Below are 25,550 nucleotides of genomic sequence, written 5' to 3'. Positions count from 1 at the left end.
ACAATCCACTCTCTGCTAAGGGGAACATTGAATTCCTACTCCGCTCCCTTCTACAGCCCATCACCGACAGCTTAAAAAAAGTCGAGATTAGGCTCACCTTACTAGAAACTTCTCTCACCACCCTGAGCACTCTAGTAAGTAAGCAGACAAAGCTAGTGGAAATCCATCCCTCGGCTGAGGAACCTTCCAAAGTAGATGTCGCAATTAATGCCAATAGAGCTCCCCCCAGAAGCATGCCATCTGCTCCCCCTCTGCAACCCCTTATGGCCATTCAACTCCAGGCACGGCACAACAATCAAAGCCCCAGACCCACTCATCCAGTGGATTTAACCCCACATAGCTCACAAATAGAGTCCTCTGGAATGCATCAAGACCAGGTCAATGTTCCCCCACTCACGCCCGTTTGTCCAACTCCCAGACCACGGAGGCCAGACCTCCCACCTGAGGCCAATAGATTAATGGTGGTTTTAGCTGGTGCCCCTCACTTAAGATCAGGGGAAAATGAGGATTACCAGTCCCTTAAGAAAAAGGTAATCAAATGGCTTAACTGGAACCGACCCTTGCCACCCCAATATAATAACGAAATCATCATGGTGAGAAGGGTTCCATGGCTAGGGAAGACCAGGAAAACTATAGTGGGGGACTGTATCATGGTAACCTTTAAGGATCCAGGCACGGTTCGACACATTTGCAGAGGAATGAACCGATCCCTAGATTCCACCATACAGACCCTCCCAGTATCTTTTTTCTTTCCCCCGATTCCTAGGCGCCAGGCCCCAATATACGATGACTGGACAAGGGTGGAACATAGACGCAATCACAAAGGCTCTGTACAACGCCCGTATTTTCAACCACCGGATACACCTTTCTGTGATTTCAATCGCTTCAACTGCCTGGACGGCTTGGATGGGGTCGACTGACTTACTGCCTGTAAGACAGCGCCAGGGGTTTTGGGTTCCCGTGGGTCGTTGGACCATTTCACTTTGTCCTCCGGTCCAAGTTCTGGCCCATTGAATGATCCATCTGCCATAGATCACGGCAGAATCGAATTCTCTCACCTAGCCACTGATGGAGTAGTTGCTGCCGAGGGGATAACTTTGGTTCCCCTCCCTGCGGGCGAGGGGGAGCGGGGATCTATGGTGCCACATGTAACCTATGTTGCCCCCGCTACAGGCCTTGCAACACAAGTGGAGCCAGGACCTACCTCTTCCTACCCTTGCGTTTTGACATCTCCCACTTCTGAACATCTGAGGATAATCTCCTGGAACATCGCGGGACTAGCAAACAAACTGGAAGAGCCGACCTGGGAAAAGTATATAGAAACTGGTGACATATGCATGTTCCAGGAAACCTGGGCTAGAGAGGACCATGGACACCAAGGCTACACATCATTCTTTATTCCAGCTAGGTGGGAAGGCAAAGGCCGCCCTTCAGGGGGCCTTGCGACATGGGTTGCTGCTCACCTGGGCTGTGTGGCATCACGGCTCCCATGCAACTCTGATGACATCCTGGCGGTCTCATTAACATGGCCAAACAAAGCCAACCTCTTGTTGGTTAACATCTATTCCAGGCCGATGGGAAAGGCAAAAGAATCACCGACTTTTAATGAACTCTCGAACTTTTTATCTGAACTGTCGACTGATTCATACTATGTGGTGGGTGGGGATTTTAATTCTCACTTTGAGCCACTCCCCGGCCTCCAGGAAGGGTTCTTATCAGATGAAGAAGCTAGGTGGGCAGTACCAGGGGTTGATGTCCCATCTCCGAAAGCTTGGACCCCATTAGCGTTGCAAATCACTGCCCTTACCTTAAGGTATGGACTTAGAGCGTGTAATGGGAGAGTTAACTCGGACACTCCAGGTAAAAATACCTACAACCGCCGGGGAAGAGAGTCACACTTGGACTATGTTCTGGTCCAACTAGCGAGGTGGTCAACTATACAGGATTTTAGGGTAATAAACAGGCTGGATAGTGACCACAATGCCCTTGAGTTAGACCTTGTTCATCCAGCACCTCAGGGCTTAGTGACCCAGGAAGAAGGGAACCACCCCACGCTCCTCATAGATAACAGTAGGAGAAGAATTAGGTGGGAGCATCTGGTCACAAACAAGGACAAACTCCCACTGCTTTATGCAGAGATTACCCCCATCCTGGAAATTGTTGGGGACCTTGATAGTGTGGCAAGTAAAATAGATATAAGGAGTAAATTGTCTGATGCCCATAAGGAACTTATAAAAGTTGTGGCACCCCACTTCACATGTAATGTACGAAAGCCAAGAGAGAGGTGCCAAGGCAAAACTCAATGGTACAATGTAGCCTGTAGACGGGCCAAAACAGAACTCCTCGGAGTAATAAAGGAGGGCAAAGGAGGGGAACGCCTTAAGCAATGTAGGCAAGCCTATAAGAAACTTCTCGCCCAGGCTAAAATAGAATGGGAGGAAAACCACTGGGAAGAACTCACTAAGGCCCTAGCAGTGCAAGATCAACGCCTGTTCTGGAGAATGGTGAACGGGGGATCAGGGAGTTTACATTCGGCAGTGGAGCCTAACATAGCTCCTGGAGTGTGGCAGGCCCACTTCCAGTCCTTATACAGCGCTGAGTCCGGAGAACTTCCTGTGTCAATTGAACCAGAGAGGCAGGGCTCTCAGGTGGATCAAATAACACTGAGCGAGGTCACTGCTGCCATTTCAGGCCTGGCTTCGGGGAAGGCCCCTGGGCTGGATGGGCTACCGGGAGACCTGTACAAGCAGGAGCCCACCGTCTGGGCGCCCTACCTCGCTGCTCTTTTTAATGGTATCCTCGGTGGGATGGAAATCCCTAGTACTTGGCTGGGGGCTGAGGTGGTCCCAATTTACAAAAAGGGATCCCCCCTCCTCCCAGCCAACTACAGACCGATTAGCCTGACAGATGTAGCGCAGAAGTTGTTCGGCAGGGTTCTCCTGAATAGGCTTCAGGAATGGATCGAGGAGGCAGGCGCCCTCAGTCCATACCAGGCAGGCTTTAGGAAAGGGGTATCGACTGTGGACCAGGTCTTTAGATTGAATCTGGTCTACTGGAAGACAGTGAGGTTCGAGGGTGGCAGTTTGTACACGATTTTCGTGGACCTACGAGCCACCTTCGACCTCGTGCCCAGGGGAAAACTCTGGGTCATTCTGGCAGGGATGGGCGTACCACCAGACATCTTATTGACCTTGCAAAGGCTGCACCATAACAATTATGCCCAGGTGAGGTGTGGGAGGTCGGGGGAGCTGACTGATAGATTCCCCGTGGGCAGAGGGGTAAGACAGGGCTGTGTGCTGGCGCCGACCCTGTTTTGCCTCTTTGTCAACGGGGTAATCGCTCATCTGAACGCCACCGACTACACAGATGCCCCCAAACTAAATGGCAACAGTGTGCCCGCAATAATGTTTGCGGACGACACGCTGTTGGTATCTAAAACTCCCATGGGCATCCAAAGGATACTTGATGCCTTTGTGGCCTTCTGTCAGGACAGAGGACTGGAAATCAATGCCACAAAAACCAAATATATGGTATTGAATCCAAGCCCCAAACATTGCCCGAATCCCCTGCTGGGAGCAGCACGGCTGGAAAGAGTAGCCACGTTTGAATATCTCGGCGTGACACTCAACGAAAATATGACCTGGGGGACCCATCAAACCAGGGCTAACCTTAAATTAGTACAAATTACCGGGGGTATCTCCCGGATGATGACCGGTTCGACCTATCGCCCATTGGGGGCCCTAATTCAGATATATAAGGCACAGGCCAGGGGGGCGATCCTGTATGGGGCTGAACTGTGGGGCCATACTCCATGTCGGAACCTGTCATCCACGGAAAACAGATTCATAAGACAAATTACCGCACTTCCTCCTAGCACCCCACTTCTCCCTTTGAGGCTTGATCTAGGGCTACGGCCTCTCGCCGACGAGATAAGTCTAAGACCCATTGCCTTCTGGCGCAGGCTTTGGAGCAGCGACGATCTCGCCGACTATAGGGCGGAACTGGTCGAACTATTAAAACACCCCAAGGCGCTCAGTATTCCCTGGGTCCAAAATATCCAGTCAACTTGCACAGATCTGGGGCTCCCCGAACTGTGGACTAAACCAGCAGATACAGCACCTAGAATCTCTAAGAGATCTCTGGCGAATCTGTATCATGAACACAAAAGGGTAAGGGCTTTAGCTACCCAGACAGAGGGGTCCCTTTCTTCCAAATTCCTGCAAAATAAGGATCTTTACACATTTGAAAAGGCTTTTGATCCCATATATCCCGTACTCACCAGAAAGTTATTTCTCCAGTGGAGATACGGTACATTGCCTTTGCGCTCCTTTTCTAGCACCTGGTCGCAAGTCCCTTCCACCAAGTACTGCCCCCTTTGTGTTGACAAAGAGGAAAATTACTTGCATGTGATCTTTTTCTGCCCAGCATATAAGGCAGCCAGAAAGTACTGGCTGCTGCCTTTGATTAAGAACTTGGGTGGCAGGGAATATATACCTATGTACAGGATTTTAAAATGTGATGTTTCCGGCCCAATTGTTTTTGCGCTTGCCAAATTCTTTACAAATGTTTGGTATACGCGTAATCGTCTTTTAAAAAATGCTGGGTAGTCTGTAGAATTGCTTTATTTTTAACACTGTTAATAATGTTTGATGTGGATCTTTAAATCATGCACTGATGTTTTATCAAACGTGACAGAATTTACGTGATTTTAATGTATGTGTATCTTTTATGACCAAATGGTCGAAATAAAGATTGAAAATGAAATGAAATTGGGAGATGCGACTTGGATTCAGTCTGGAGGTTAGATCGCACAGTTCTGTACGATCAGGAAGTAATGCAGTCCCTTCAACAGGAGCTTGAGGTCTTTATCGAACAAAATGTAGGATCAACTAGATTGGACATTGTATGGTAGGCTACCAAAGCTTTTCTCCGGGGGCGACTGGAAACCCTGGGGGCTAAGAGAAGGAGAGTATACTACCAGGAAGTACGGAGTTTGGAACAGGAAATCCGAAAGTATGAAACTATTATTATAAATTCGGGGGTAGCTCCTAAGGAGGAGATTCTTCAAGAGCTGGAAGGGTTAAAGGAACAACTCACTGCCGTGATTAATAAAAGGGTGAAGGAGAGATGGGAGGCTTCTAGGCAGGATCATTTCGAATACGGAGAAAATCCAGGCAAACTGCTAGCATGGAAGGTTTGGAAAGATCGGGTTAGAAATATGATAAAAGAGATCAAGGTTGGTGTAGAAGGAAAATTAGCCTCAAACACAAATGAGATTGTGGAAGCATTTTATAATCACTTTGAGGAAGTGTATAGTGAAGATCTGCATCCGGACAGGCAGGAGATGGAGGAGTGGGTCAGAGTTCTAAAGCCCTCTACGGAAGAACACCAAAGAGTTTTGAATAGAGAGATCAGGCAGGAAGAGGTAGAGGAAGGTATTAGGCAGGCAAAAAAAGGCAAAGCACCTGGCCCCGATGGTCTTCCTGTAGAAGTCTATAAGAGTTTGATGCAGGGGTTGGCACCATTACTAACAAAGGTGTTCAATGAGGTGTTTTGTGAAAAAAGGGAGATTCCTGCATCATGGGACCAGGCAAACATAATCGTCATACCTAAAGCTGGCAAGTCTCCGAAATATATGGATTCATATAGACCTATCTCACTCTTAAACTGTGATTATAAGTTGTTTGCCAAGATCCTGGCTGATAGGCTGGGCAAAGTGATTCCGTACTTTATTCACGAAGACCAAAAAGGATTTGTGAAAGGTAGACACCTAAATGAACTAACGTTTTCCCTGATAGGTAGTATAGATGTCGCTGTCGAGCAGAAGCTTCCTCTGGCGGTGGTGGCTTTAGACGCTGCTAAAGCTTTTAATCGTGTAAATTGGGAGTTTTTGAAAATGTTAATAGAGCATCTTCAGCTAGGGGAAAACTTTCTTCAAATTGTGTCACGATTATATCACACGCCAAATTCCAAGGTATTGATCAATGGAGTTCTTACAAAATCTATCAGGATCATGCGAGGAACCAGGCAGGGGTGCCCTCTTTCCCCGCTTTTATTTGACCTTTATATCGAACCGTTGGCCTGCAAAATAAGAGAGACAGAGAATATCCCTGTTTTTATGTTTCAGGGCTGGTCAAGGAAGATAGGGCTATATGCAGACGATATTGTAGTTTTAACATCGAATTTGACAAAATCACTGGTCGAAATAGAAAGCATTACAAAGAAGTTTGGAGAAGTCTCAGGATATCGATTAAACTCCGATACAACTGAAATTATGGCTTGGAATTTGGCGGTGGAGCCTGGAATCTCAAAAAAACAGATCAGATATCTGGGGATACAAATCACTCAAGATATAAAACAATTAGCATTGGTAAATTTGGCCAAAACAAGGAAAGACATTACTGTACTATTGAGAAATTGGAGCTTAATACCACTAACTATGATTGGCCGGGTAAATTTAGTTAAAATGATGGTGCTTCCTAAGTTGACCTTTTTATTTGATTCTATTCCTCTCATGAATGCTCCTCGGAATCCCCAATAATTTAGCAATAGGGGACCTCTTTGCTGCCATGTTGAAAGTAGAAAAGTGCCACTTGCGGGGTTTTCTGTATAAATTTGCAGATCCAAAATACTTTAAAAAAGTTAGACTGAAGGTCTTAAGAGATTTAGCTACGGTGTGGTACCGTATTAGGCGAGTGACACAAAAATCCCATACTTCAGTGCGGCTGCACCAATCTGGGAGGCTCCGGGGGCTCCAAGTTGGACGGAGGATGTATTAGCAAGGGCATTAAAAACAGAAGGCCCACAGGTTTGGGGCGAGCTGTTCTGCGAAGGAGTTTTGTTACCGTGGGCGGTCTGCGAGCAACTTTGGGGTCGTAACTTTGCAAAATGTAAGTATCTTCAGATACAAAGCTGGGCGGCAGGTAAAGAAAAGTTAATTGGACGACACAACGAGTTCGAAGAGAAGCTGGTTTCAAACATTCGGATAAAAAAAGAAGTGGCAACATGGTATTGGGAAATAGTCGAAATGGAGGATGGCCCTTTTCAACTACCAGAGGTCCTGAGGGGAGAGTGCTTGCCGAGGATCGATACAGAAGAACAATGGCAAGTAGATATGTTGATTCTTTACAAAGTGGTAAAACCTGCAAATCTAAAGAGGAATCACTTGTTCACTCTCCACAGGGCATATTGGACCCCAAAGAGGCTCGCTAAATTTAGGGATGGGGGCATGGTGTTATGCCCTAAGTGCAAAAGCCCAAATGAAGATGACATTCAAATGTTTGCGACATGCCCAGAGATCCAAGATTTTTGGGCAGCTGTAAGTACAACGCTATCAAAAATGATGGAGCTAAATATTACGGTAAGCCCTGAACAGATCATCTCAAGCAGATTGGACACACAAGGTAAGGGCCTTGATGATAGCTCTAAGTTGTTTTTCTATGCCATTTTGATTGCTCGAAGAGAAATATGTAAATTATGGGTATCGCCAGAGCATCCGACAGACTTAATGTGGATTAGAGCTATGAGAGGCATAGCTAAGTTGGATATGGCCGGTCAAAATAACAGGAAGCACCAGTTTTGGAATTTATTTTTAAATCACTATGGGTGAGGGGAACGGGAGTTCAAAATCCTGTGACTTTAACGATGTGAGAAGAAAATCGGTCCAATGATTAAGTCACTTTTGATGCTCTTGGAGGTCAATGTAGTCTATATGCTTTGCTTCACCAGGCATGGCTGTGGTACTTCCCATCTCCCTTAAGCCTATAAGCCTGCAGTATAAGCAGTAGGAAACAACCTCTCATAGTTGAGTTGAAAACCACCTAAGGGCGCTACAAGATAAGAAAGGGTGGGAAGTGGCGTATGAGGACAAGCAAAAAAAAAAAAAAACACTATTCACATGAAACGATCTTGGAACGTAAACCAGATTATCTTTCTTAACTCCCCTCAAAGTCTATTTTACTGATTTTTTTAAACAAATCCCTGCATTGGAAAATGTATTTATATTACTCTTCACCACGAAAAAGAAAGACAAGTGTAAACATTTCAGTGTTGTTTTCTGTTCTAGTTCAGCTGTAACTGTTTTCTGTGGAGACATCGTGTTCCTGTGGGCAATTACTACCAAGTTAAAAAAAGAAGGAAAAATACCTCACCTCATTGTGTTGTTTCCAAAGCATCCAAGGTCTCCAATGCCCAGGTCATCCACCATAATTAAAACAAAATTAGGCCTTGTCGGTTTGTAGCTGTTTGTACTCTGCACCACTGCCACGGAGGTCAAGGCCAACATCACAATTGCAATATGCATAATTTCCCTGGAGACAACATAAATAACACTTTGAGGTTGATGATGGAGAGAAAAACATTTTCTCAGTTCTGTGAATCGTGTTCATAATCAAGGTAGAAAAAAAGAAGAAAAATAAGCACTTTTTTGCTGCTGTAATCACCGAGTTATAATTGTTTTCGGTTAAGGAACACTAATAAAACATTTTGTTACAGATTTTTTTTTGTGTGTGTCCACAGTATGGAAGGCGAGCAACACCACATTCAGTTCACTTGAAGCCCTAGGAAAATAATTTATTTTCCAGGTCCTGAGTTCTGTAATTTACATTTTTTTTGTTATTTAATAAAACGTTTTCTTTACGCGGAAGCTGCACACGGGTTATTCTGGGCTCTAAAGTGCCGAAATACTTCATTCGTATTTAAATGTATGATGATGAAATAGAGTATGGGTACAACGAGGGCTTTGCAAAATAATTATTTATGTATTTATTTATTTATTACGCAATGGTACTTCTGCGTTGTCTATGCATGTTTTTTCAGCTCAAACGCCTCGCCCACTTCTGTTTCAGTTGAGGTTTTTCTTGGGTCTTTCTCCTTGTGCTGTGTCGAAGGGATATGGCATAACCTGGATCTTCAACTAACCCTCTTGCACGGTGTCCATTCTCGCCCAAATAAAAACACAGCAGTTGTGTACCCCGCATATGTCTCAAATAAATACAATTATGCGTTTCTGCGGCCACTTATTTTTAACATAATTATGAATTTGCATATTGTGCCACATAATCTATCATCTGCTGCATAATCTTCTGCAACAATTAATTGTTTCGAGCTCAAACGGATCAGAAATTACTATAAAAAATATTGCAACATATGTTCGTGCGCTCTGGAAGTCCCCTCGCAAAGGTAAACTGGTCATCTTTTACTTGCATATTTCTGTATTTTGTTGTTAAACTGGCACTAATGAAATTACATCTTTGCCCAGATAGTATTACCATGAATAAAAATTATAAGATAATGAAGCAATGCTATAAAAAATGTGCCACATAGGTTACCGTTTTTTGGTCCCACTACCAACTCTAGGGAAAAGGGGGAGGAGGTGGGTCCCAGACTTGCCCCACGCTGAGCTCTCTGGATAGGGCCTGTCCGTCGTGCTTAGTAGCAGTAGCATATGTTTTCAGCCACCAGTAAGAGAGACAAGTCATCTGTGAGCTGCAGCCATCTTTGTTGGAGCTGACTTGGAGGCGGTGGGGGGGGGGGGGGGGGGGGGGAGCGTTCAGCCTTGACTAGTGCCTCTCCAAAAGCACCTCTGCCCCTTGTCTCAATTGGGCTAGAAAGACCCACTTCAGGAGGGAACACTTTATGAAGATGGATGGCCTTAGAGTCGCAGTCTTAGTTTAATTCACTGCACTCTTTGACAGTTGGTCCCATCTCGGCTGTCACACAGCACATAGGGGCATATTTATGAGCCCCTTGCGCCACCAGAGCATCACTTTTTGTGACGCTTCGGCGGGGCATACCTTGAAATCATATCTAAGGTCACACAAAGCCACTTTGTGTGGCTTTGAATGACTACATAATATATGGAGTAAGGCAAAGCAGCTGAAAGTGCTGAGTTGCCTTACTCTGCACTCGGAAGTCGCTCCATGGACGTTTTGGTGGGTGTTTCCGTGCAACACCCATGGATTTTGACACTTCCTCAGAGTTACAAAACCATTTAAACCTGGGGATGCGCTAACACCTTGCACCTCCAGAAGTGAGGCGTAACAAGGAGAAATATCTTATTTCTCCTCGTTTATTCCTCTTTCCATGGGTGCTGCATTCTGAGGCACACATGGGAAGAGTATAAAGCCTCCCAGGATTGATTGTGTGCAGGAAGGTGCAACTTCTTGCACTAAAACAATCCTGCCGACAACACAAGCACCCTTGCACCATGGTACAAGGGTGCCTGAGTTGGCGCTAGGCTACTGAAACTGCGCCAGCTCAGGTGGATCGGACAGGAATGCACTGTACTGAATAAATACGGTGCATTCCTGGCCTTTCACTTTGACGTAGGGCAGCAAAAACTTGCTGCACAGCCCTCCGCCAAAAACTCCATAAATATGGGCTGTAGTGTTGTGGGTGAGATACTATTCTTACACACCCCTTTGGCTTTTAAGTGCAACTTTTATGCTGTTTCCCTTCCCTGTTTGTTACACTCTAACTGCAGCAGGCTCGCTACAGATACAAGAGCTGTCTCAATTAATGCATGAAGAAATTTAGAGCTACAAAGACGACTTAGTGAGTCAGCTGCTCATTACCTAGATTTGTGTGCAACCTGCCGTTAATGAGATTGAATTGTGGAAGAGTAAACCGAATTTTGATCCTTAAATGATCAGTACATTTATTTCAGTTTAATTGGGCAAATTGAATAAAGTAATAAGTTATTACCAAGGCTTAAAAATTGCAAAAACTATAGCATAACGTCCAATCACAGCGACAGTCTTCGGGGCCTGATGTCTCTCTTGTATAACTTGTTCCAAGTCGGGCGCGTTCGAGGGTGTCTGCTACGCTGCCTCACGGCTGTCCTGCCACAAGTTGCAGCGCCAGGCAGCACAATGCGATTAGCTGTCGAATGCCTGTCACCTCCAACCAATCCCATGTATCCTCAGGAGAGTTGAAGAAGCGTGCCTTTCCCCACACTGATACCTTGAGCCATGCCAGGAAGAGGAGTGCATATCTGATGTAAACTTTGCGGAACCCGCGCTTAACTGCAAGAAAGGAGCAGAGTTGTCTCTGCACCATTACAATGTAGTCCAGGAAAAGCATTATCTTAGCGTTGTCCCCCATGATCTCCTGCAGTTTTCGACTTATCGTCCCTCGCGCAAGACAGCAGACCTATCTCTCTAGTCTAGTTCGAGGCAGAACAAAAACAACCTGGTATTGGAGCCTGGTGGTGGGTTACGTGCTGGGATATGCTCCACCCAAAAAACTGTGAAAAAGTATCTCCACATAAGTAACGGTATGCAAACTCTCCACTCCCTCCAGTAAACCCACCATGAGTACATTATTGTGGTGTGAGCGGCCCTCTGCATCCTCCAGGCTGCATTCCTGGACCTCCACACGTTTCCCCACTTAAGCCACTGACCTAACAAAATGTTGTAAAGGTCTCAGGTCAATCCTGCAGCACGGGACACTCTTTCCAGTCCATCTGAAGCCTCCCCTGCCCTGCCTTGCTCCCTTGCTGCTGCCTGGCTGGGGTGGGACTTAGGTCCCCCAGAGTGTCCAGCACGCCAACGAGGAAAGGAGGCAGAGCTGCCCTCTCAAAATGCCATAAAGGCGTTAGGTCACTCCCGCAGCACCCGTCAGAGCCTGGAAGAGGCTGGGCTAGGGGATCTCCCTAAGTCTTTCTCCATGGGACATCAAGGTACTGTTCAAACATATTGCCTGAACTTATAATTCTGAGAATCAGCAGAGGGGGACAGTCCCCACTAGCTGTATTGTTTAATTGTACCTGCCAGAGCTTGCACACATCTTTATTGTTATACACTACAGGATGGGAAAAAGAGAGGCGGAAGATGGTAGAGGCAGAGGGGCAGCATGGAAAGGTAAAAAAGCACAAAAAACAACAAAACATTCTGGTAGTAACTGTGTGCTTGACCGCATCGACAGTCTGCTGATCAAATGTGAAGGCATCTTAGACACACAAGTTGTGGTTTCTCCCTGTGCCTCAAGTTGCCCCATACCCACCAAAAGTACAAGTCTCATCACCACGCCTCTCATCCCAAAACAGTTTTTAAAGCTTTTGCCAAGAGTCCCATAACACGCACCCCTGCAGCCGAAAGCCAAATAGACAGGAGCACTACCCCTACTGTGATCAATGTTCATTGAGCCTGTCTAACCCAGTGATTCTTTGTAGCAATAGATTCGCTCCCCTTCTCGATCTGAATGATGCTTTTTACGATGCTATTATGCCATCAAAAATAGAGGTGCCAGGACTATTAGCAGTCGACTCTCAGCTCTATGACCCTAGTGCCCATCGGCTTATCAGCGAACTCAAGGCTCGAGTGGGGGCCTTGAGGTCTGTGATAGGCGACCTCACAGGGTTAATGAAACAATTATTGGAGAGTAGACACATACCCTGTACACACAGCAAGGCTTCACTAAGCATGGATAGCCAACCTACACACAAGTCACACAACATTTTGTCATCCTCCATGTGAAGAAGGGCTTCTTTTGCCCAAACCAGAACTAAGTCCACTTATGTACCCAAGGGCCTTGACTGTTGGGTGCATGATAGGAGCCTTTCCAAAGAAAATTCAACTTTGAACCTTAGGTCAGGTAGGGGCCAACCCAGCGATACAAGTTATAATCAGGGGTTGGGGGCAGTATCTGAAAAGCAGTAAGTTATCAGGCCCTATCCCAAGAACTACCCATGATACTATCTCCCTTGAAAAACTATATGATAAATGTACCAAAACTAGTAGCCCAGAAGGGGTACGAGGGGGAAGAATCATTGAAAAAGAAAGCGATATATTGGATTTGGCACGTGAGAAGATGTAAGCTTCACGATTCTCCTACTGACTGCATAGAATTATTGCTAAAAGGTGAAGGCTTAGTTGAAAATCTGTTAGCCCTTGATATCAGAACCTGCCCACCTGAATGGTCTAATATTCAATTCAAACGATACATACCTTCAGGCCAGCCCAATGTAGTCCCCTCATGTACAATAGATCGCTTAGGCCCACACTCAACCTTGGGGGCAATCGATTGACTTTCAAATGTGGACTTCCTGACTGACAGGTATTCTCCTACCGAACCACCAAAGCCCACCTCTTGCCCACAATTGGAGGACAGACCGGTCAGTACCTTGTAGTAGCGGTAGGGTCAGCGGGGGGCCCCCAGCAAGCAGTAGTAGAGTACACATAAGGACTTGGGGGCCCAAATAGGTGCCAATTCGGCAGGTAAGAATGTGGCAGTAGTTCCCACCATTAGACATTCTGAAAGCCTGAGTAAAGTTGTGCATGCTAGCTCAGAACATGTTACCAAATTTACGCTAGTCTCCTGGAATGCGGCAGGGCTAAGTAGTAAACTGTCTCTTCCCCATTGGAACGACTTTATAGAGGGTTTTGATATTTGCCTCCTACAGGTAACCTGGAGCACAGCTCCTATATACAAGGTGAGGTATGTTAGCTATTGTGAGCCAGCAGTTACAAAGGGACTAGGTCACCCAACAGGGGGATTGTTAATATGGGACAAAATAGCCCTAGGATGCAAGATCACACTCCTCTGCTCAGAAAGTTCAGACATTTTGGGGGTCTGTCTCAAGGGTCGTTCAGGCAAATCCATCGATATTTATGCTATATATGCAGGAGGAACAGGGGGTGGGGGGCGATTATCAGCTACAATCCAACAACTCAAGGAGTTGTTTGATCAGAGAATGACACAACCTCTCCTGATAAAAGCAGCCGTATTGACTATATCATGCTAGACCTGAGGCTTTGGCAGAGTGTTATTGATATGGCCATGGGTGAAACTACTGGTAGCGATCACTATCCGCCCTGCTGAAACGAGATATCAATCTGCGGAGGTTTAAGTACACAGACTGTTGCCCAACAGTTAACGAAGGAAGTCTATCTATCCAATGATAACTGCAGCTTAAAGTGGCAGAAGATAATTACATGTGAAGATAAGCTTTCTGGTATGCATCGGGATCTGTTAGCAGGTACAACAGAACTACAGTCCCTGCTCGTGAAACCAAGAGGGTTAGCTGAAGTAAATAATGTCCACTCCCACCATTTTGAGCAACTGGGCTCTTACTTCACTGTAGTTGGACACTGTATAAAACTCAGGAATATGAAAGGGGATTCAGAAACATGGTTCAATAAGGAGTGTAGAACCTCTCAAACCCAACTAGCAAAGGCAATATAATCTAAAGAAAGTAGACAAATTAGAATCATAAAGAAGAGTTATAAGTTATCTCAACAAAAAACAAAAAGAGAGTGCAATAAATCTTGTTGGCAATCAATCAAAGAAGCTTGAGCTGCCAGAGATTCCAAAAAGTTCTGGCCGCTAATTGTATGGGGCGATGAAAGAGGGGCCCCAACACCTCCAGATCGTATTCTGGCCCCAGTCTGATATGAGCACTTTAAAAAGCTCTATTTAGATGCTGATAAACCGACTTCCGTGGGGGTGCTCCTAGTATCCCCCAGACCTCTGGTAGAGATCTTTTTTCCTTTAGAGATATTGAGGCCTCCATTTGCCATATAGTCCAGGCAAAAGCCCCATGTCCCGATGGCATATCAGGGGACCTCGTTCTACCTGACAACCTCAGCTGGTCTTGTTACATCTTATTGCTCTCAAGCAATATAGTAAGAGATATAGTCTCTGGTTTTTTTTTTTTAAATAGCAGGTAAATGGCGCTCAGGCAGGGGTGAAGTGTAGCAAAGAAGCGAAGAACAAATGCTTCACGGTGCAACCAGGTCAGGGGAAGACCAAAAACCCCTGTATAAGATCTGAGCTAGATGCCTAGTTCCCCTTTATATTTATTATTATTTTCATTTTATGCTTATGTATATATACTGATGCGTGCAGCTCCTGGCCTTCAGCCACACGCTCCCAGTTTCTCTTGAACAGGTTGCTTTAGGGTTTTCACTGTTAGTTGGGTGTCGTGTGAAGTCGCCCCACTGCTCTCACTAATGAACATTGTGCACATTTTATTTGACTTTATGCTTCCACTATGTTGATTATGTTATATTGTATTGTTCCCAGCCCTGACGAGTCACAGGTAGTGACCTATTGACAAACCATGTGTCGGCTGGCGTTTTCTCTTTAACAAATTCTACTTGCATAAAAACAACATTCATGGAACTCCCAGTGTCGACGTCCTTGTAAATTCTTTATTGTACCAACTGTATACCGTATACGTGTGCCCAGGACTTGTTTGTAATATAGTAAGAGGTGCTCCAGTTCCAAGGTCCTGGCGGAGGCGGAGATGGTCCCCTTATATAATAAAGAGGAGAGAGAACTACCATGCAACTATAGGCCCATCAGCCTAATAAATGAGATACAAAAAGTTTTTTGCCAAGCTTTTCTACAAAAGATTTAGATATTGAAATGCTGTTTTAACACCACCCCAAGCGGGTTTCAGAGAAAAAACAGGGAATATAGCTCAGGCCTCCTCCTCCTATATTGGAAAGTCATGGTTATTGGCTAGGGCAGATTGTATATAGCTTTCATCGATCTAAAGGCAGCTTTTGATCTAGTTCCCAGACAGAAGTTGTGGCAAGCCCTCAAAGACACGGTAATTCCAATTGAACCACTCAATCTGGTTATATGGCTTCATGAAGACATGAAGGGGCAACTCACAGACTCAATTCCAGTCAGTAGGGGAGTACGTCAAGGATGTCTATTAGCGCCACGCTTTTCTCCCTATATATGAGCGACGTAATAAGCTTTCTCTCTCAAGCCTGCCGACCACCAACTTTAGGCAGGGAAAAGATTGTGACCCTCTTTTCGCTACAGATTAATCGCCCTTATTGATGTTGAGGCTAAAATCTACGCAACAAATCTGCTGAAAGATCTAGAGGACTGGTTCAATCACACAAAAATGATTCCTAACACGCAAACAGGTTTTCGAGCAAGGATGGGCACCCTAACAAACTTAGCAGCTGTCACGCTCTTGGCCAACCATGCAATAGTTAATTCAAAAGTTCTGTATACCTGCTTTGTAGATCTCAAAGCAGCTTTTGATAAGGTTCCTACATCCATGCTATGGGCTAAAAGGAAGTCTTGGGGAGCCCCTACGAAACTGTTAGACGCAATTATTAATCTATACTCAAAAACATGGGTCCAAATAAAAATGGGGGATGGTCAAAGTTTAACAAACAAAATACCGACCGTAAATGGCTTAAAACAGGGGTGTGCTTTGGACCCCTGTTTAGTCAACATCTATACAGCGACCTAGACAATCACCTTCACCTAGCACAAGGGGACCCCCCCAAAGCTGGGCAATGTCGAACAACAAGCCTGTAACATGCTGACGACATAGTGCTGCTATCTCAAACGCCCAATAGTCTACAGCGCTTGATAAATCAATTAGCACTATATACAGCTTCGGTCCAACTAATCATACATTTTCGGAAAATAAAGGTTATGTGTTTTGCAAACTCACATAAAAGCAACCACAATTTACCTGGACGATAAACAGCGACCCCCTGGATCAGGTGGGAACATACAAATATCTGGGGGTACTATTAGATCAATGCCTCAGTTTCAAGCAACATCTAGAAATAGGGAAAGTCAAAGCAAAACAGCTATTATTCGCATTTAAAATTTTGCAAACAAAACTGAGGGACATTTCAACAACACATTTATTACCAGTCGTGGAGGCAACATTTTTGCCATCAATCTCGTATGGTTCTGAACTTCTAAACACAAAGGATGCAAGAACTTTAAATACTGCTCAAACCAGCTTCTTTAAGAATCTATTTCTAATTCCACGCCATATTCCACAAGCCGTGATCAGACTTGAATTTGGGTTAAAAAATCAGATTCCAACAAGACAAGGGATACTTGTCAAATATTATTGGAGAATGAGGGCAGCAGAGGAAGATTCTTTAACACTTAATTGCTGGCTGGAGGTTGAAAAGCAATCCAGATTGACTTAAGGAGTTTGCTTTTCGCTAAAACAATCCATCGCAGCTCTAAAACTAGAGGATGCTTGGAATACAATATCGTCTTACCCTGAATTTAAAGAAGTAGTCAACAAAACCATCAAGCTACAATCTCAGGTAATAGACAAAGCCTCCTTGACTTTAAAAACCAACACCTGGATGGTAATGCCAACATTTAAAAAGCTAAAACCCCAACCATACCTGACAGAACATTTCGCAAATCAAAAAAAGCAGAAATTGATTTTACTGAGACTGGGTGCGTATTCATCAAAAGATCTTACTCCAAAATGGAAACGGGCTTGGCCCACAATGGTTTGCCGCCTGTGTGGCCAAGGAGAAGAGCCAGTGCTCCACCTACTATGTATTTGTCTGGCATTATTACACATACGGAAAGCCCTTCTACGGCCATTATTGAAAAAAGAACAAATAAGGACTTGCAGAACCGCTGTAATCAAATGCCTAGGAGGCTCAACAGTACAGCTGGCTTGTAAGGCAGTAACGTTTTTGACTATAGCAGCAAAGGAACTAGAAAAGAGGGACAGCCAGTTAGAACCAACTGGGGACACAAGGTGATAAATTGCAATTAAGATTTAGAAGTCCATTTAGTTACAGCCCTACATACTTCACCTTGGCGAAACAATAGGAAATTACCAACCGCACTAGTTTCCACCTTAGATAAAGTGCAAATAAACACTTTTTTTCCTCTTGCAGACTATTAGTTTACAGCACCAAGCACTTTATCCTGGAAAATTACTTGATTGGATCTTCCGTACTGGTCTTCTTTTAGATCACCAACTAATTTCTATCCTTTTTAACTTGTTTTAATGTAAATTTTTAATGAGATTCATGTTAATTAATGCATTGATATAATCCCTCTTGTATATTGTGCATATTGGTGGATGTGCCGCCCTTTTATGATTTAAACTAAATCAAATAAAAGTAAATTTCACAAAAAAACTATTATTCACAGATGACACTTTGTTAGTGTCAAAAAATCCAGGGGGGGGGGAGTTACAGTTACACTTAAATCGATTCAAACACTTCTGAGATAAGCAGAGTCTAGAGCAGTGGTCTTCAAACATTTTAATGCTGTGGCTCCATAGTAAAGAAATTGCATTTATCGGGATCCCCTCAGATTTTTCACAATTATTCTATTAAACTGGCAATGTTTAAATATGTCTTTACTTATTTAAACACAAGAAATATTTAAACATTGTATTTAAATTGGGTTACCATATTTTCCAGCTAGAATATAAATGACAAAAGAAGCTAGTGATGGCCCATTACAGGGTGGCTTACTGCTGCTCATTTTTCCCCACTGCTTAAAACAAAGCACTGCTATGATCATAATGTTTCCCTTGGTAAAAGCCTGGCGCCCCCCAGGGATCACTTGAGACCCCCCTAGGGGGCCCCCCCCACAGTTTGAAGACCCCTGGTCTAGAGATAAACACATCAAAAACTAAATTCATGACCCTAAACCCTCACAAATCCTATAGAGGTAGGCCAACCCTGGAAGGGGTACCACTGGAAAGAGTAGGCACATTTGACTAAATGTGTAAAATTATCTGAGAAAATGTGCTGGAGACCCCATGTAACAAAGATGGCCCTGAAATATAAGCAGATAACAGGGGCCTTGGGAAAAGAACACCACTCCTCTTCAACCAAACCAGTAGTTCCTCTTTGTATGGGTCAGAATTATGGGGTTTTGAAAAATAGAGGAGTTTATTAGATCAGAGCACAAATTCCTAAGAAGTCTGATGATGCTCCCCCAGAGCACCCCACTTCATCCCTTAATGTTAGACATTGGAAGACAATCTATTTCTGATATAGCTAAGCTTTGCACATTGCTATGCTGGGTCAGAAATAGTTCGACTCCAGAACTTTCTCCATGTGCCGATGCTATGGCGGTAGTAATCCGCCTAGATAATTGTAACAAGATTGGTTGATTGGGCAATATAAGGAGGCTTTTATCGGACATATGGCAACAGGGATCCTGGGAAAAACTTTAATCCATCCCAGCTCCAAAACAACTTAGTGAAGAGACCCTCTTGGGACTGGGTTACACAAGTAGATTGCCGAAGATCTTCTTGGGGGAAGCTAAAAAGAGAACTTAGACTTTCCCCATATGCCGACGACATGGTGGTAGTAATCTGCCTAGATAGTTGTAAAAAGATTGGTTAGTTGAGAAATTGAAGGAGGCTTCTATCAGACACAGGGCTACAGGGAGCCTGGGAAAACGTTAATCCATCCCTGCTCCAAAACAGCTTAGTGAAGAGACACTATTGGGACTGGGTTACAAAAGTTGATGAAGATCTTCTTGGGGGAAACTAACAACAGAATGTAGGCTTCACAAACAGGTCAGCTCCTTTGAGCTCTTCCTCGACCTAATAAAAACACCATACAACAGAATGCTGTACATTCAGTTCAGGCTTAGCACTCTCCCTCTGAACGACTTCCTAGGCAGATGGCACAGCAATGCACCAACATTACGACATTTCCCCGGTTGCCAGGCACCCATGAAATCTGTGGCTCATGTTATCTTTGCGTGTCTGGCTTATGCACGTCCTAGATCAAATTGGTTAAAATCCACTTGCAAACAAATGGGCACCCGTAACTATCGGGAGGCCATGCAAATTCTCAAATAAGATACAAGACCGTTTTTTGCCTATGCAGTAGCCAAGTTTCTTGGTCATATGTGGGGCATTAGGAAAAGGGCCGAGGAAGAATGATTACGATGGGGGGTTGCGATTCTTGTATATACCTTTCATCCCGCTTTATTTTGTCTCTGTTACAACTCTGTATCCATTACAAGTAACGGAATTAGAACATAATTGAGATTCCTCCATTGAGCACTAGGTAGCGCTATTTTAACTTAAGTATTTTAATTTAGCGGAGAGGTTGGTTTTTGTTATAAAAACCACATTTGGCAAGGAGGTTTTAATGTGAATAACTTGGCAACATGATTGTATTATTCTTGTACATAAGTACTATTTATCTTGTAATGCCCTTTAATTTCATAGACCTCCCGATCTTATTTCATTTTTAATATTATTATTTATTTAAAGTTAAAATTGTGAAATTTTAGTTTTGAATCGAGAGAATGTATTATAAACGCTGGATTTTGTTTATGAGCTGTGAATGTGGCAACCTTTATGTCATGTATGCCGAAATAAATTATTTCGATATAACACCCTTCTGCGCACAATAAAGCATCACAAGACATCAATCTGGTTCAAGATGTTTGTATTAACTGCACTATGTGTGTACACTCATAGGTCAACTGATCTGACAAACTGAGAAAAAAGTAAATTTCTTCATCACATTCATTAATACAAGTGAAACACAATAAAGGCCTTCCTAGAACAATCTGAGTTTACTACTAAATTTACTCACACAAAGGGGGATATTTACAACTGAAGTGGAGGAGTGAGGCGTTAGCCGTCTCGGATTAACGCCTCACTCCGCCGCTTCAGAAACGCAAGGCTGACCATATTTACGGGAATATGGTGCAGCCTTGCATTTCCCCCTGCACTGACGCTATCCTGCAGGCACCCTTGCACCATAGTGCAAGGGTGTCTGTATGCAAGGGTAAGATTGTTTATGTACAGGAAGGTCCCCCTTCCTGTACAAAAACAATCTTTAAATGCCATTTTGTCACTTTTATGTGTGCTGCCTAATGCAGCACACGTGGAAGTCACAAAATGTCTTTTTAGTTTCTAAAAATTGTTTATGTGCAGGAAGGGGGACCTTCCTGTACATAAACAACCCAAGGTTTTGTGCCTTTTCGATGTGTGATGCACAAGGCAGCACACATGGAAAAAGCAAAAACCAGGAGAAATAAAGCATTTCTCCTTGTTTTACCAACTTAAGACCAGGTTTTCCCTAGTCTTAATTTTGGCGCTGACTCCTGTTTACGCTGCCCTTGTAAATAGGGGGCAGCATCAAAATCCATAGGTGTTGCGGTGAAACGCCCAGCGCAACACCCACTGCCCACCCCTTTCACGCTAAGCATAGCATTTAGGGTGCCTTATTTACAAGTCAGCGTTAAGCCATGTTAAGTGGATTGACACAGCCTTGTAAAAAAGGCAAAGTCCCTAACGCCACCACAACATCTTAAAAAGTGACGTTGTGGTGGCGATAGAGGCTTGTAAATATGCCCGAAGTATTTTGAATCTAAACACTGTGCAAATTGTCTACCAATTATGCACAACCAAACACCCACTAATCAACGGGAACTATCAAATAATGGGGCCTCCACTCTGATTGAAGGCCATACCAGTGCCGCACAAAGTTGCACTAAGGGAATGCCCTGTAACTAAGGCTACTTTAATTATGCAAACAAAGGACAAATTATGTGGGCCTGTTCAATAAAAAAAGGAGAAAAATTATGCAGCATAGTTCATCCCTTTTGTGGCAGTATTATTCCCATTTTGAATGCACATTAATACTGCCTGTGTAAAGATTTTTTTTACAATTAGGACCAGTGTAACAAGTGAATACAACAAGCAGCTACTGATAGGTAACTAGGTAATTTTTTTAAAGGATCAGTCAGGGTGTTACATCATATGGAATGCTTACTTTAGTATCTTATGATCCGTCTGAACTAGAAAGAAAACTTTATTGTTGAAATCTGCAAATAATGCAGCAAACAGATAATTACGTGACAAGTGCAGTAAGCCCAGAAATATAAAGAAAATGCCTCAGCCACAGAATCAAATTCTAGTGGGCCTGTTTCTTTTTTTGTGGTTTTTTTTTTCATCACAAGGAAAAAACAAAATACAAAGTTTCCATCACTTTTTTCCGGCACCCCCCCCCCCCCCCCGCCTCTCCCACCCTGACACCATTCAATACCTTCCATATTATTTCAATCAGGACACAAAGCAAAGAAAAAGAGAAAGATACAAAGAAGAAAAGACATAATCCTAACTAAACAGTACACAATAATTAGGAAAGAAGCAATAGAAGAAGATCATGAGTGTAGATATCTTTCTATAGTGAGAAGCAGTTATTTTTCCAAGCAAGGCTGTTTGATCAGATAAAAATGTAATCTTGTACCCCATCTATCCAGTTAACTAAACGTTCCCAAACCGCCAATCCAGTTTTTTTGGCCCGCTTGCCTTTTTTTCGCGTAGATAGCTCTCTCTAGTTTGCAAGTCGCCAGTAGTCTTGCCTGCCATTGTGCAAACGATGGGGGGTTTTGATCCTTCCAATGAGCCGCAATACAAATCCTATAGATGGTCATAGCTACAAATATCAAAGGGCCCCCGATCCGAGGAGTGTCATCCAGCCCCAATAAGATGGTGAACGAGGTCAGTTGCATGCCTTGTCCCAAAATCACCCCAATAAAATGTTGTATTTGTTCTAAAAGTGGTTTTAGGTTCGGACAAGTGGCGAAAATGTGAACCTGGTCAGCAGAAAATTCAAGGCATCTGGGGCCTAGGGTTCCCCTTCCAGTTCCCCATTTTGCTATTTTCTTAGGTGTTATATAAAGAAAAAACACTGTTTTATAAAATTGGGCCTGCAACTTAGTAGATAATAAATATTTATGGGCTAGTTTCAGGGCCGTGCAAAAGAGATTCTGGCTAGCATTCAGCTTCATCTGCCACTTTGCATCAAATTTTTTCCAGATCATCTGGCATTCTAGCATTCAGGATAGAATAAATCGCTCCGATTCGGAGTGACTTCCTTTCCTGTATTCTGTCTATGAATTCTACTTTAACAAAGCCGGCTAGGTCACCAGTCTTACAATTTAAAAAGTTCTTGACAGCGAGATAGAGGAAGATCTGATTTTCCTCGATCAAAAACTGTGTCCTGAGTTCCGCAAAAGGCCGGATCCCCTCTAGGGTGACCAGGTCCCCCAGTTTAGTTACTCCTGCACTATGCCATTTCTGCAAGTATGAATTACCAAATATTAAAGGGAGCATTGGGTTATTTTTGATAGGGGTATTATAATTCAATCTTCCCAGACCGAATAGTTTCTGGAAGTTGAAAAAGACCCGGTATGCGTTCCTTAATGACTTGAACCGGACACGTTTATAGTACCCAAATTCGAGTTGTCTCCATAGCCATCCCTTGCTGTCTTCCCCCAGTAAAGCTGTGTACGGGGAGGGTAGTCCTGAGGGTGTCTGCCCCGTGTTGTCATGTAGTAAAAATGGGCTGAACTGTAAAACAGTTGCCCAGCAGTATAACTTAAGATTTGGCAGCGCCCAGCCTCCTCTCTCTTTGGGTAAAGAAAGTAGTTTATATGATCCCCTTGTATTTGAGTAGGCCCATATAAATTGGCAAAATATTTGTTCAAATAAATGAAGGATTGAATTATTAAATTCCAGGGGGATTGTTCTAAAAAAATATAATAGCTTCGGGAAGTAGGTCATCTTTATTACATTACAACGGCCTATTATAGTTAAATGTAAGTTGTCAATTTTCTTAAATGCCTTTTTTATGTCTAATGATAACGGGATCAGATTTGGACCTGGATACAGCATACTCCACCTTCCAGGATTGGATCGTGAGGGGACTTGATGCCCTCATTCCGGCAAAATGGACTAAGGGACGTAATTCCCCCTCTAACCCTTGGTATAACGATGCCTTGAGATCCATGAGGAAAGGCTGTAAGAGGGCTGAGTGAATATGGGGAAGGGATTATAAAGATGGAGATAAAATGGTGTACCTAGCTAAATTAAAACTCTACCATAAGGCAATTGGTTCTAGGCGTGCCACTTTTTATGCTGAAGAAATAAAAGCTAGCCCCAATCCCACCAAATGTATTTTTAAACTGGTACAGGAGCTTCAGAGGAACAGAACTCCTGCCGCTGGTATTACATCCATGCAGTAGTGTGAGGACCTCGCCATTTTCTTTGTGGAAAAGGTGCAAAAAATATATAGGTCTTTCCCTCAGTACACTCCGGACTCAAACTCCACCACTAATACCAATGTTGATGGTGCTGTTTTGGCTCAGATACCAGAAATCTCGAATGAGGAACTGGCTAAACTCTGCAGGAAAATTAAATCGGGCTCTCCGGCAGACCCTATGAAGCCAGCCCAATTTATGGAGTCCTTGACACACTTCCTGCAGCCTTTGAGTCTCATACTTAACCGATCCTTTTCCATGGCCAGTGTTCCTACTGCCTGGAAACAGGCTTGGGTCGCCCCTATCATCAAAAAGCCCACCCTGGATCCTTCCAAACCAGAAAACTTTAGACCTATCTCCCTGCTCCCTTGGGTGGCTAAGCTTGCTGAAGCCCATGCTAATAACGTGCTGTCGCAATTCATGCATCAGAACGGCATTCTGGACCCATCTCAAAATGGTTTCAGGCCAGGCCATAGCACTGAGTCTGCCCTACTGGCCACGACCGAGCATCTCCGGACGATTCTCGAGACCGGTCAGAGTGCTGCACCTATTCTTTTGGACCTCAGCGCAGCCTTTGACACGGTATCCCATGACATTCTGATATATCGTCTGGAGGCGATCGGGATTACTGGCCTCGCCCTGGAATGGTTCCGTTCATACCTAAAGGACAGATCCTTCAGGGTGTCAGCACCTCCGTACCTCTCTTAGTTCCATCAAATCGGTCAGGGCGTCCCTCAAGGCTCTGCACTCAGCCCGTCCCTTTTTAATCTCTATGTGCAGCCACTTGCGGTGGTTGCAAAGGAGTGGGGTCTCACGCTGGTATCGTATGCAGATGATACTCAGCTAGTCATCACTCTTACTGAAGGACCATCTGCATCGGCCACGAGATTTAGGGACGGGATGGCTGCAGTTGCCCATTGGATGACTGACAATTGTTTGCAGCTTAATGCTGGCAAAACGGAGGTGCTGCTTGTAGGGAAGAACACCACCCACTGGGACCAGCATTGGTGGCCATTCTCTCTGGGCGCCATGCCAGCACCCAAGTCATTAGTTAAAAACTTGAGAGTCTGGATGGACTCCTCGCTCAGTTTTCAGACCCACACCAAGAGAGTGGCAGCTACCTGTGTGGGTTTGATGAGGGGCCTTAATCCAATACTGAAATTTTTCGACTCGAAAGTGCGGCAGCTTGTTGTCCAGGCTACCATCCTCGCACGTCTAGACTACGCCAGCGTGCTGCTCCTGGGCGCAAACAAAGCTGAGATAACATGTCTGCAGAGGGTTCAGAACATAGCAGCAAGGACCATGATAGGTCTTTCCCGTAGATGCTCTGCTAGAGCTACGATTAGAAAACTTCACTGGCTACCTATGAACTGCCGAATCCAATTTAAGGCTCTCTGCTTGGCGTTCGAGATTCTTAAAATCAGGTGCCCAGATCTCTTGTGTCCGCTTCTCACCCCATATGTGCCCCAGCGGAATCTGCGCTCACTAGGCCAACACCTGGTGACTGTACCGCGTACCAAACTTTGCCCCATGGGTGGGCGCTCATTCCGGGTCTTAGGAGCTAAGTTATGGAACTCTTTGCCACTGGACATCCGTGGCATGGAAAACTTGGTTTCCTTCCGGAGGGTGGTCAAAACCCTGTTGTTTCCTCCTCCTTAATGCTGCTTCCCGACGCGGTCAGCCTCTTTGGTACTGCACTTGATCTACTAGCGCCGGGACGCCCCTTTGCTGGGGCAGCTGTTGCGCTCACACAAACTTTTAACATAACATAA

General features: G+C 44.3%; 1 protein-coding gene across 1 annotated transcript in view; it reads right to left on the bottom strand.

Moving 5' to 3' along the window:
- The window catches only part of STS (steroid sulfatase), a 2,049,623-nt gene that overhangs the window by 1,895,416 nt on the left and 128,657 nt on the right, over positions 1-25,550 (bottom strand). Inside the window, exon 2 of the mRNA XM_086934659.1 lies at positions 8,151-8,309. Within this exon, the coding sequence (XP_086790785.1) occupies positions 8,151-8,302 (152 nt within the window). The 5' untranslated portion in view covers positions 8,303-8,309. The remainder of the gene's footprint in view (positions 1-8,150; positions 8,310-25,550) is intronic.

The sequence above is a fragment of the Lissotriton vulgaris genome, chromosome 8, assembly GCF_964263255.1.
Source record: "Lissotriton vulgaris chromosome 8, aLisVul1.2, whole genome shotgun sequence".
Classification (NCBI taxonomy): domain Eukaryota; kingdom Metazoa; phylum Chordata; class Amphibia; order Caudata; family Salamandridae; genus Lissotriton; species Lissotriton vulgaris.
Note: the sequence above shows the minus strand (reverse complement) of the source record. Positions and strands in the feature narration are given on the sequence as shown.